Source organism: Rutilus rutilus, assembly GCF_951802725.1.
Source record: "Rutilus rutilus genome assembly, chromosome: 24".
NCBI lineage: Eukaryota > Metazoa > Chordata > Actinopteri > Cypriniformes > Leuciscidae > Rutilus > Rutilus rutilus.
Genome location: NC_140228.1, coordinates 5,782,400 through 5,795,354, shown reverse-complemented (window position 1 = coordinate 5,795,354; position 12,955 = coordinate 5,782,400). Strand labels below are relative to the sequence as shown.

The 12,955-nt window shown below is 33.2% G+C and overlaps 1 protein-coding gene across 3 annotated transcripts; it reads left to right on the top strand.

Moving 5' to 3' along the window:
• Positions 1-11,815, top strand: LOC311284517 (uncharacterized protein). 3 transcript variants are annotated; one of them, XM_084399549.1, is made up of 7 exons: positions 1-105; positions 704-768; positions 6,032-6,093; positions 8,466-8,795; positions 9,997-10,839; positions 11,177-11,230; positions 11,664-11,815. In XM_084399549.1, exons 3-7 carry the CDS (start codon positions 6,051-6,053, stop codon positions 11,726-11,728), a joined length of 1,335 nt encoding a protein of 444 aa, XP_084255675.1. In that variant the 5' UTR covers positions 1-105; positions 704-768; positions 6,032-6,050; the 3' UTR covers positions 11,729-11,815. The 3 variants fall into 3 exon arrangements, with proteins under 3 accessions (XP_084255675.1, XP_084255676.1, XP_084255674.1); XM_084399550.1 differs by lacking the exon at positions 704-768 and having other exon boundaries at positions 44-105; positions 10,000-10,839; XM_084399548.1 differs by lacking the exon at positions 704-768 and having other exon boundaries at positions 44-105.
• Positions 11,816-12,955: the final 1,140 nt, after the last annotated feature.

The window sequence follows — 12,955 nt, the reverse complement described above, 5'->3', positions numbered from 1 at the left end:
AGTTGCGGATGAAAATAAGCTGTTTAACTTTCGATTAAGATTCAGTACAACTGTTGCTCCAACTGGACTCAGATCATTCTGGGTGATAGGACAATAAAAGCCAAGGTGAGCTACAGTCTAAAATAAATAGGCTACTTCTCCCTCTTTGCTGTATTCAGATCTGCTAGAAGTCTCTTATTTCTGTGAATTTAAAGCTGGTTGACGGTGACTCTTCTCCGAGATATTTATATTTCTTAACTTATATTGACTAAATTGAAAATGAATATTCGGTGTAATAAATGTACCAAATTCATAAGGATTCATTGAGGAGTTTTAAGTAGGCTAATCTAGCATTTACGAGGACCGAGGTTATTTCTAAAAAGTCACTGTCTGGAAGTGAAAGTAAAACAAGAGAACAAATACGTATGAATCTTTAATTTCGTCTGTTCTTCGGATCAGTTTAAAAGGCAACGACGATTTCAGAAACTCTACTCGATTACGTATTAGGACCGAGTGAGCGTTTTGGCGCTTCATAGCGTTTGCCTGCTGTCTGTTCTCCCAGTGCGGGGCAGTAATTTAACCTACATTTAGGTTTATGCATTTGTGCGAAATAGCCTATGTGACTTTATACGTTACTTTATTACAAATAAAAATGTAGCCTGTTATGTTATGTTGTAATTAATGCTTTGTTATTACTGATATTTTTACTTTTTTTGTGGTCTAGGATATTCCCCCTTCCATGGGCTTATGTAAAGCGCTTTTGAGTGCTGAGAAAAGTGCTATATGAATGTAACGTATTATTATTATTTTAATGCACTTGCTGCTTGTGTTCAGTATCTTGCTGTTTATAGCAGTCATTTTTTAAACTCTTAGAAATAAAATGTTAATGAGAGAAATCCACAGGAAGGCTAGGCTACGCTTTTGTTAAACTATCACTTGTTTATTTTGAACTTATGATTGGATTCATTATTTTTCAAATAGTTCTCACAGAACAATGAGAAAACTTAAAAAATAAATCTTAAAGTATGCAAAGAGTGAATAAATAAGCATTGTTTTGGTTTCATTAACTGACCAGGGGGCTGTTCCATAAACCAAGATTAGAGTATAAGCCAGGCTTATTTCGGTTAGTCAGGCTTATTTTTGGTAGATTCGGTTTCATAAAGCAAACTTAAAATAGTTCAAACTCAGTTACCCTGGAAACTTATGCTGGGAAACTAGCCTGGTCCAGGGCAGGCTAACTGTCAGGCTAAGCCTCAGTTGTTACACAGATCCTCTAACACTGACCAACAAGAACACAATGATATTACCACTGACACTCTCTCATACCATTATTGGACTTTATTAACCATTATTAGTCCAAACATAAATACACAGTATACAGAAAATCAGCTTAAATAAGGCTACAATGAGAATTGAGAATAGACAATATAGACTTATGAATACATTTCTCTCTGGTTTGTTTGGCAGCTGTAGTACATGTTTATGATTATTAGAAGAACATTAGAACACAATCTAAAAAAAAAGCTTTGTAAAGCAGAAGTTAAAATCACAAAATTAAAAATAAATAATTACAAAAGCACAGTATGAATTTTAACTGGTAAGATGAATCTGAGCTTAGTAATTGACAGTATATTAGCCTACATTTGAATATATCATAAAAATACACTTGTAGGTTTAAAACTCTAAATAAGGCACATCTAATGTCCAAATAACAAATATTTTAGCATATATATATATATTATGTACTTATGTCTTTCAATTCAAACACATTTAACACAATTATACAAACTGACAGTTCCTTTAAAGACATCATATTTTCCCCCAATAAATATTCCTTATTTTTCCTTCTACTTTTTTTCTTTTGTGATAATACCCACCAACACACATGATTAGAACAATAACCAAGAAGTACATATTTAGACACTTTTACATATGATTTAAGGGGGAAAAGACAAAAAAAAACAATAAATAAATATTAATAAAAATGTAACATTCACATATTTATATCAAACTCTTATAATGACACATAATTCCTAATAGTTATTCAAGTAATATTATTTGAATATCAAATATTCAATATAAAATAAGCAAAAAAATAAAATAACAAATAACTAGCCTAGAAATAAAAGGGATTATTTTTAGATAATGTAGACTAATATATATTCCTTTATTTTATGGAATATTCTTTGATTTTAGAGTTGCACATATCTTTTCAAAATGTATACATTTGCTCTTAATTTCATGTTATCCTCTTCATAATGTAAAGTACATTAAGAATATATTATATTATATTTATAATATATAAAAAATACATTCTAGAAACTAAATCTAACCATTCATTTAAAACTGGGGATTCTTGCTTTATCCAAAAAATTATTGCATTAAAAGCTGTAATTCTCAGCATTCTAAATAAATATACATCATATTTATTAAGTAGCATAGGTCCTATACCCAAAACTATATTTTGTATCTTTATATATTTAGTTTCTTAAAAAAAATTAGGCTACTTCTGTTCACTAAAGTACTTCTGTTCGCTAGAAGTTCACTGCAACTTATCCAACATCCTAAAGATAAATTATTATAATTAGAAGATATTTCTAGTGTTATAAAATATCGCATATTAATTTTCCAAGCAAAATGTATATTTTAGTCAGAATTATTGCGCTCCTATTTGCCGCGCATGCGCGCAGCGGCGCTCGTTCAATATGAAGATTAGCAGTAAAATGGATACATTTGCATGACTTTCTAACATTTACAGATGGAGAATATAACTGTAAAATGTAAGTTTTGCACTGAGAAAAAGAAAAAAACATGTCACAAATGCATAAAACAGCACAAAATATAGGCTGTTTGATGGTGGATCGATTTGATCCACGATCGACCTCTAGGGCTGCTTCAGAAACGCGTGCACACGCAATTACCTAGACTTGATAAACCTGGATCAAATTAGTGAGATTGCGTGAACTTCAATTACCTTTTATGGAACCAGCCCCAACTTTAGGCTCATTCAAGTCCGGTTTTGGAGTTTAATCCCCGCTTTTCTAAGCGGCTTTTATGGAACAGCCCCCTGGGGGCTGTTCCATAAAACAAGATTAGAGTATAAGCCAGGCTTATTTCGGTTAGTCAGACTTATTATTGTCGGTGGATTCTGTTTCATAAAGCAAACTTAAAATAGTTCAAACTCAGTTACCCTGGAAACTTATGCTGGGAAACTAGCCTGGTCCAGGGCAGGCTAACTGTCAGGCTAAGCCTCAGTTGTTACACAGATCCTCTAACACTGACCAACAAGAACACAATGATATTACCACTGACACTCTCTCATACCATTACTGGACTTTATTAACCACTATTAGTCCAAAAATAGATACACAGTATACAGAAAATCAACTTAAATAAGGCTACAATGATAAATTAGACAATATAGACATATAGATAGATAGATAGATAGATAGATAGATAGATAGATAGATAGATAGATAGATAGATAGATAGATAGATAGATAGATAGATAGATAGATAGATAGGCCTAAATACAATATATATATACTACAGGTTTTCTTTTTTTACTGGCTGAATGTTTTGTGCCCAAGATTTAATTAGATTGTTTTAAAGATTTATGAATACATTTCTCTCTGGTTTTGTTTGGCAGCTGTAGTACATCTTTATGATTATTAGAAGAACATTAGAACACAATCTGAAAAAAGCTTTGTAAAGCAGAAGTTAACATCACAAAATTAAAAATAAATAATTACAAAAGCAGAGTATACATTTTAACTGGTAAGATGAATCTGAGCTTAGTAATTGACAGTATTAGCCTACATTTGATTTACCCCATTACAATAGTCACTTTACAGTTATTGCTATCATAAAAATATACACACAGGTTTAAAATTCTAAGGCACATCTAATGTCCAAACAAATATTTTAGTGTATATATATATATATATATATATATATATATATATATATATATATATATATATATATGTATATATATATATATATATATATATATATATATATATATATAATGTACTTTATTATGTCTTTCAATTCAAACACATTTAACACAATTATACAAATTGACAGTTCCTTTAAAGACATAATATTTTCCCCCAATAAATATTCCTTATTTTTCCTTCTACTTTTTTTCTTTTGTGATAATACCCACCAACACATAGCCTAAAAACACACATGATTAGAACAATAACCAAAAAGTACATATAGTTAGACACTTTTACATATGATTTAAGGGGGAAAAGACAAAAAACAATAAATAAATAGTAATACAAATTTAACATTAACATATTTATATCAAACTCTTATAATGACACATAATTCCTAATAGTTATTCAAGTAATATTATTTGAATATCAAATATTCAATATTAAATAAGTAAATAAATAAAATAACAAATAACTAGAAATAAAAGGGAGGGAGGGTTATATAAAAATGTAGTTAATGTAGGCTAATATATATTCCTTTATTTTATGGAATATTCTTTAATTTTAAAGTTGCACATATCTTTTCAAAATGTATACTTTTGCTCTTAATTTAATGTTATCCTCTCCATAATGTACTTTAGAAACTAAATCTACTCATTTAAAACTGGGGATTCTTGCTTTCTCCAAAAAAATATTGCATTAAAAGCTGTAATTCTCAGCATTCTAAATAAGTATACATCATCTTTATTAAGTAGCATAGGTCCTATACCCAAAACTATATTTTGTATCTCTATATATTTAGTTCCTTAAAAAAAATCTTCCCTGAATTGAAGTAGCCTACTTCTGTTCGCTAGAAGTTCAGTGCAACTTATCCAACATCCTAAAGATAAATTATTATAATTAGATCGCATATTAATTTTCCAAGCAAAATGTAGCCTATATTTTAGTCAGAATTATTGCGCTCCTATTTGGCGCGCATGCGCGCAGCGGCGCTCGTTCAATATGAAAATTAGCAGCAAAATGGATACATTTGCATGACTTTCGAACATTTACAGATGGAGAATATAACTGTAAAATGTAAGTTTTGCACTGAGGGGGAAAAAAACATGTTACAAACGCATAAAACAGCACAAAATATAGGCTGTTTGATGGTGGATCGATTTGATCCACGATCGACCTCTAGGGCTGCTTAAGAAACGCGTGCACACGCAATTATCTAGACTAGATAAACCTGGATCAAATTAGTGAGATTGCGTGAGCTTCAATTACCTTTTATGGAACCACTTTAGCCCCAACTTTAGGCTCATTCAAGTCCGGTTTTGGAGTTTAATCCCCGCTTTTCTAAGCGGCTTTTATGGAACAGCCCCCTGCTTTCTGGAAATTAATTCATGATAATAACTGAGGTGAAGTATTGATGAATTTGACAGATTTTCAAGATTAATATAGAAGATATAACAGAAAAATTGTTCCATGGAAGTAGATGTAATAAGACTGCTGTGATGGTAGCCCAGTTGCTTGAATTAACTAAGTTTTCTTTTGTTTGTTTTGTCTCACATTTAGATTTTTCCCTTACATGTGTTTTATCCATTCTGAACAGTTTATTGCTATTGTGTTTATTTAAATGACAGGATTTGAATTGAATTTACCGCTCATCTCAGGGTAGATTAAAGGTGCTATAAGCGATCTTGGTTGGCGTAACACTTTTGTTGATGTTTGAATTATTATCAAACAAAACGGAGGCTAGCTAGACCCTCCCTCCTCCTCATCCGCGCACTAACCCCCGAACCCCACCCCCACATCATTCTTGTCGGTTATTGGCTGGAACAGTTTGTTATGTTTCGTGGTGCGGGTCGCTCTGTTTGTTGCTCAGTTTGTTTTTGCTGCAGTTTGTGGAGTGTGGGCTGTCTGCAGAGACCGTGTTTTTTTACAGTGTGTTCAGGGGACAGGCAGCGAGCGGATAGTGAGGAGATGTTTGCGGTATTTGAAAAAAAATGTTTTAGCCTAAAAAACGCGTGAGATCGCTTATAGCACCTTTAACATCAAAATAAGATGTGAGGAGACATTCATTGTCATTGTTTGCTAGGCTTACAGTGAATTTTCTGCCTCAGAGTTCCAGAAATATTGAAAATGGCTGAAGGTGGAGAAGTTTCAGAAACTAAACAAAGCGAAGGCAAGTAAAAAATGATCTGTGACTTTAAATATTTACATTATTAAAATGACAGGAATGATCCCACTAAGCAAAATGATGTCCGAAAGACGTCTTTTCAACGTCTTTGTCACAAAAATCGGACGTTGAAAAGACGTCCACTGAGGGTCTAGAATGAAAGTTGATATGACGTCTTTTTTCGACGTGTTCTGCACGTCCGATATAGACGTTCATCGTACCTTCGGACAAGGTTAAACACTAGTTCATATGTGGGCATTGTGGACATATTTCAACATCATTTGTTGTCTCATTTAGACATAATTACTTTGACTATTTCTGTCAGATGATCTTAGTGAGAATAAACAGAGGTTTAGATGTTGATATTTGTTTAATTTGAAGTGTCACCACCATTGTGGTGATCAGTGATTGCTTTAGTTGGGCTCTTGGTCCCCTTTCTTTATACTTTAACTTTCCTTTGGCTGCTGTAACAGTGTGTTTGTGTAACACAATTGTTGTGGCAGAGAAAGCCTAGAAAAAGTTTGAGTGTTATCAGCTCAATGTTGATGAAGACATAATCATCACAAAATGGGCATCTAATATTGTTTAAAGTTTTGTATTTATATTTGGGATTAATAACCACCATCCTTGTGGAACTGCAATATTGGTGCCAAAAGCATTAAAATTATAACTTATTTGAAGGTGGATAAAAACCATGTGCACATGTTTTGAGCAAGAGTATCATATAGTCACACACAGACATCAAGATTTTGGATATGAATCACAACAACGGTGACAAAAACAAAACAAAAAAAAGCTTCATCCTGCAATGCATGATGGGTAGCTTTCATAGTACAAAACTCATCCTTGATTCTCAAGCTTTTTTGTTTTGATTGTCACCGTTGTTGTGATTCATATCCAAAATCTTGATGTCTGTGTGTGACTATATGATACTCTTGCTCAAAACATGTGCACATGGTTTTTATCCACCTTCAAATAAGTTATCATTTTAATGCTTTAATAAATGTACTTTATTATGTCTTTCAATTCAAACACATTTAACACAATTATACAAATTGACAGTTCCTTTAAAGACATAATATTTTCCCCCAATAAATATTCCTTATTTTTCCTTCTACTTTTTTTCTTTTGTGATAATACCCACCAACACATAGCCTAAAAACACACGATTAGAACAATAACCAAAAAGTACATATAGTTAGACACTTTTACATATGATTTAAGGGGGAAAAGACAAAAAACAATAAATAAATAGTAATACAAATTTAACATTAACATATTTATATCAAACTCTTATAATGACACATAATTCCTAATAGTTATTCAAGTAATATTATTTGAATATCAAATATTCAATATTAAATAAGTAAATAAATAAAATAAAATTGTTTTGATTGTCACCGTTGTTGTGATTCATATCCAAAATCTTGATGTCTGTGTGTGACTATATGATACTCTTGCTCAAAACATGTGCACATGGTTTTTATCCACCTTCAAATAAGTTATAATTTTAATGCTTTTGGCACCAATATTGCAGTTCCACAAGGATGGTGGTTATTAATCCCAAATATAAATACAAAACTTTAAACAATATTAGATGCCCATTTTGTGATGATTATGTCTTCATCAACATTGAGCTGATAACACTCAAACTTTTTCTAGGCTTTCTCTGCCACAACAATTGTGTTACACAAACACACTGTTACAGCAGCCAAAGGAAAGTTAAAGTATAAAGAAAGGGGACCAAGAGCCCAACTAAAGCAATCACTGATCACCACAATGGTGGTGACATTTCAAATTAAACAAATATCAACATCTAAACCTCTGTTAATTCTCACTGAGATCATCTGACAGCAATAGTCAAAGTAATTATGTCTATATGAGACCATAAATGATGTTGAAATATGTCCACAATGGCCACATCTGAACTAGTTTTTAAACTTGTACGAAGGTTCGATGAACGTCTATATCGGACGTGCAGAACACGTCGAAATTCATATCAACTTTCATTCTAGACCCTCAGTGAACGTCATTTCAACGTCCGATTTTTGTGACAAAGACGTTGAAAAGAAGTCTTTCGGACATAATTTTGCTTAGTGGGATATTTAATTGTTGTCTCTTGCCAGTCTGACATTGAATTTTCTGAACTTGGAGACCCTAAAGTCAAGATATATCATTTTTCAAAAGCTTGCTTTAACAGAAATGTAAATGCAAAATGGTGTTGTAATTTTAATGGTTTGTTTGCATTTTGACACCAAGGTCCAATAAATTGTTTAAGTTTAATAAATTGACAAAGATAATAGTGATTCAAATACTCAGTAATTTTATGGATTTGATGGCTACCACTAATGCCTTTGACAATAAATTTCTCTTTCCAGCTGAAGACTTTAGTTTTGTGGTTTCTATATCTGCTGACCCTGGAGCAGACGTCATCTTACCTGTTCATCTCTCACCTGAAACCAGTGCTGTGTCCATGAACATCAGCTGGTTTAGAGGGACAGAGCTCATTTATAAGTATATGAACGGGCTGGAGAGTCCAAATAGTGACTATGAGCACCGACTGAGTCTGTCTATCCAGGAGCTGGAGAGAGGAAATCTTTCTCTGACTTTGAGAAATGTTCAACAGTCAGATGCAGGAGACTATAAGTGCCATCTCTATCATGATGATGAATGTCAGAAGATAGTAATATTTCACCTACAAGTGAGAGGTAAAATAATAAAACTGCCTCTGCAGCTTCTTATTTCTGTAGTTCACTGACTGATCAGTTGCCTCACTGAGTTTAATTAAATATATATTTGAGTGTTGTGTATTGCAACATACTGGTGCTACTTTTATGTCTTCATGTCACTCTCTTTTCAAGTTGGCATATTAAACATGCGTTTAGAAAATTGTTTTCAGATATGGCTGCAATGAAGTGGTTATGGGTTCACACTGATATTAGATTCATTTTAGAGCTCCAGAAAAGAATATGTGGAAATGTAGGCATCTACCTGATGCTGAGACAAATGCAGGCTCAGACTGATGACTTTTTACCACGACAAACAAATCTAATATAGCCACAAACAGTGATTGTCGGAGTCTAAGCACTAACAACTCGTGAAGACAATAGTATTATTTATGTATTAAATTACAATAGACAAATAATATTGTCAGTTTATTTTAATTGGACCGCAATGCATTCAGTCATGTCTGGCAACTTGACAAATATGTTTTCAGTATCATTAGGATTTGTAAAATTAAAGGTAATTCAGAGATCACATGTTTCTTTGCAAACTGATTAGACTTTCATATAAGGCATTCAATTATATGAATCTATAATGAATTTGATGCAGTCAGTCTGTAGAACCATTTACAGAGATTTTAACCTATTATCTATTTTTGGGAACTGCCATCTGTCACGATCCACACACGGGAAACGGGTTAGATCCAAAAGCAGCTTTATTTGGGTAATCCGTAAATCATAATCCAGAAGAGGGGGAAGAGGACCTCTAGTGGACACCCAGAGAAAACACAAACCAGACACTGTGACACCGTCAGTCAACCAAGAAGAAAACAGCATAAAAATACTATGTAATGTCTTGATGGAAATCTAAAAATTCTGAAAGGTTTGTTTATGGGTTAAGTTTAGAGGAGAGAAATTATTATTATCTCAGAATAAAAACAGTCAACATAAGATTAGGTCTGAGTCAAGTCCCCATCATTGCGGCAAAACAAATATTTGAGTGTGTGAGGAGAAATTTTATCTGAAAGTGCATAAGGGAAGATCAGAGAATCATACTACTGTATCTTACTGTAACTGCAATGGAATTATAATTATTTTTTGATGATTAGAAGAATTATTTTAAATTCTTTAGTTTTCTTTCTTCTTTTTTTTTGTGATTAACAAGTTAAATGACAATTCTTTCCAGCAGGGGAAAGACAGCTGCAGAGAGAGATAATGGAACAGCAGAGACGGATAGAGAAACTGAAACTGGAGGGACAGATAAAGGAACAGGAACAGGAGAAACTGATAAAGGAACTGGAACGGAAGAAATACATAAATGAACTGGAACAGGAGAAACAGATAATAAAACTGAAATGGGAGAAACCGATAATGAAACTGGAACAGGAGAAACAGATAAAGGAACTGAAACAGGAACAGGAGAAACAGATAAAGGAACGGGAACAGGAACAGGAGAAACAGATAAAGGAACTGAAACAGGAACAGGAGAAACAGATAAAGGAACTGGAACTGGAGAAATACATAAAGGAACTGGAACTGGAGAAACTGAAACAGGAACTGGAGAAATACATAAAGGAACTACTGGAGGAACTGAAACAGGAACTGGAGAAACAGATAAAGAAACTGAAACAGGAAAAGGAGAAACAGATAAAGGAACTGAAACTGCAACAGGAGAAACAGATAAAGAAACTGAAACAGGAGAAACAGATAAAGGAACTGAAACAGGAACAGGAGAAACAGATAAAGGAACTGGAACTGGAGAAATACATAAAGGAACTGGAACTGGAGAAACTGAAACAGGAACTGGAGAAATACATAAAGGAACTACTGGAGGAACTGAAACAGGAACTGGAGAAACAGATAAAGAAACTGAAACAGGAAAAGGAGAAACAGATAAAGGAACTGAAACAGCAACAGGAGAAACAGATAAAGGAACTGCAACAGGAACAGGAGAAACAGATAGAGGAACTGGAGAGACAGATAAAGGAACAGGAACTGGAGAGACAAATAGAGGAACTTCCCTTACATGGTAATGATAGATCAGCAAAAACGGTTTTGAAAGCATCTTCCAGATTATTATAAATCTATGCTATAAATAAAAAAGTAAACTGGGAAGGTCTAAAACTACATGGGGAAGTTTATAGCAGGGGTTCTCAACTTTGGCCCTTGAGGTCCAGTTTCTAACAGAGTTTAGCTCCAACCCTTATCAAACACACCTGAACAAGCTGATCAAGGTCTTCAGAATAACCAGAAGGTTTTAGGCAGGTGAGTTTGATCAAGGTTGGAGCTAAACTGGAGTCATATTTGAAAACCCCAAGTTTTGAGATATCTTCTGATTAATTTTGTTTACTCCTTTTCAATTTTAGGTCCTACACCTACATCTAGACGTAGAAATAGTTTTGATGGACTTCCCCCACGCAGTAAGATGGCAATTCACATGCTCATAAGTGTCAGGGTTATGTTTGGTTTTTGATCTGTTTCCCTGTATGTTCATGTCTGAGTTTCACATGTTCCTTTGTTCAATTTCCATGGTTACCGTCATTAGTTAATTTGTTTCAGCTGTGTGTCATTTATTATCTCGGTTCAGTTTGTTATATAAGCCTCACCCTTGCCTTCACTCTGGGTCCAGTCTCTGTTATGTTGGAGATGTGTTTGCTTTTTGAGTTAGCATTAAACCTATTAATGTTTTTTGAGAACCTGAGTCTTCTGTCTTCAGCTTCCCTGCGTAAATCGTTACAATACAATTCTTGATTGTTTTACTGTAACAGTAATGAAATGGGAATAATATACGTTATATGCTGATTTGCAATGACAAGAGAATAAAATGTTTTAATGTCATGTGATTGTCTTCAGTGAGTGACAATGGCACACCAGAGACGCCCGAAACAGAGCAAGAGAGATCCTCCACAACTATATAATCACAGGTACAAGAAAGAGAAAGAACATCACAATCAGTCGCATCACTACTAGGAGATACAGCAGACACCAGAGAGGCCAGAAGACAGAGGAGATGAGGAAGTACTAAAACAACAACAACAACAAAAGCTATTAAACATCAAGTTGGAGATTTACTACTGATTTAATGAGATTTAATGTTACTAGAAAAATCTTATAATCTTTGTTTGGTTAACATCATTTTTGATCAGATTTTCCTACCATTTTTTTGTAAATTTTGTGATGTTTGGTTTGGTGATATTTATGTTTTCTGATTGGCTAAAAAGATGGAAAGCCATCTACAGTGATTTCTCATGACACCTATTATATTGATTTCTGTCAGAGATCTTTTATTCTGAAGGAGTTACAGCTCATTTACATTTCTATTTCCATTGAATGCAACATAACATTTAATTTTATGTTGTTAGAACATCTAATCCATTATTGTTTTTTTAAAGTACTGCTTTTTTACACAAAATTAAGATTAAGATAAAAAAAAGTAACTTTATACCTATGCACAGTGTATTTTGCAAGTCTTATCTTTTTTTCTGTACTGCTAACACTGTTCATCTTAAGTTTAAACCTTACTGATTTATATTATTGTTGTTGTAAGTTGTTATATTGTAACTATAATAAATGAAACTGAAAACAATGCAAGTGTTTGTGTAGTGCTGATATTAATGTGGAGCAGCAGTGTTTTACCTCATCTGTCTTATGAATGTTGAATCATCAGCGATGGATCTCTCCTCTGTCCCGGGCCAGTACTGTATTCTCTCTCTGCTTGACTTTTTCTCTGATTTCCTTTGGGCTCAGACTATCTGTACACCGCAGAGCTTTACACTTTCTCTCTTACATTTTGTATGTGAATGAAAAGGAAGAGACAACATGTTCACTTTTTTTTATTAAAATTGTTCAAGCACACACGTGTTTTTGGTTTTATTATTATGACATGATGTTTGTGTTTTGCTGGATCGACATAAAGACCGAACGTTCTCTCAGGGTTGATCAACTGTTGTTTGTTGTGTTTTGTTTTATTTCCTTTTTTTGCAATCATTTCCACATTGGATTTGTTTTTGTTGTATTGTTTGTTCATTTTCATGAAGTTATTAATCAACATGAATAAATGTATTAAATCCATTAGTTCATGTACATTCAAGTAGCTAGAAAATAATTTTAAACATTTTCATATATATTCATATTGAAATATTTGT

Coding starts and splice junctions, on each gene's coding strand:
- LOC311284517 (XM_084399549.1), top strand. CDS start 6,051: ATGGCTGAAGGTGGAGAAGTTTCAGAAACTAAACAAAGCGAAG. Junction 6,094..8,465: donor AGAAACTAAACAAAGCGAAG/GCAAGTAAAAAA, acceptor TTCTCTTTCCAG/CTGAAGACTTTAGTTTTGTG. Junction 10,840..11,176: donor AGAGGAACTTCCCTTACATG/GTAATGATAGAT, acceptor TTTCAATTTTAG/GTCCTACACCTACATCTAGA.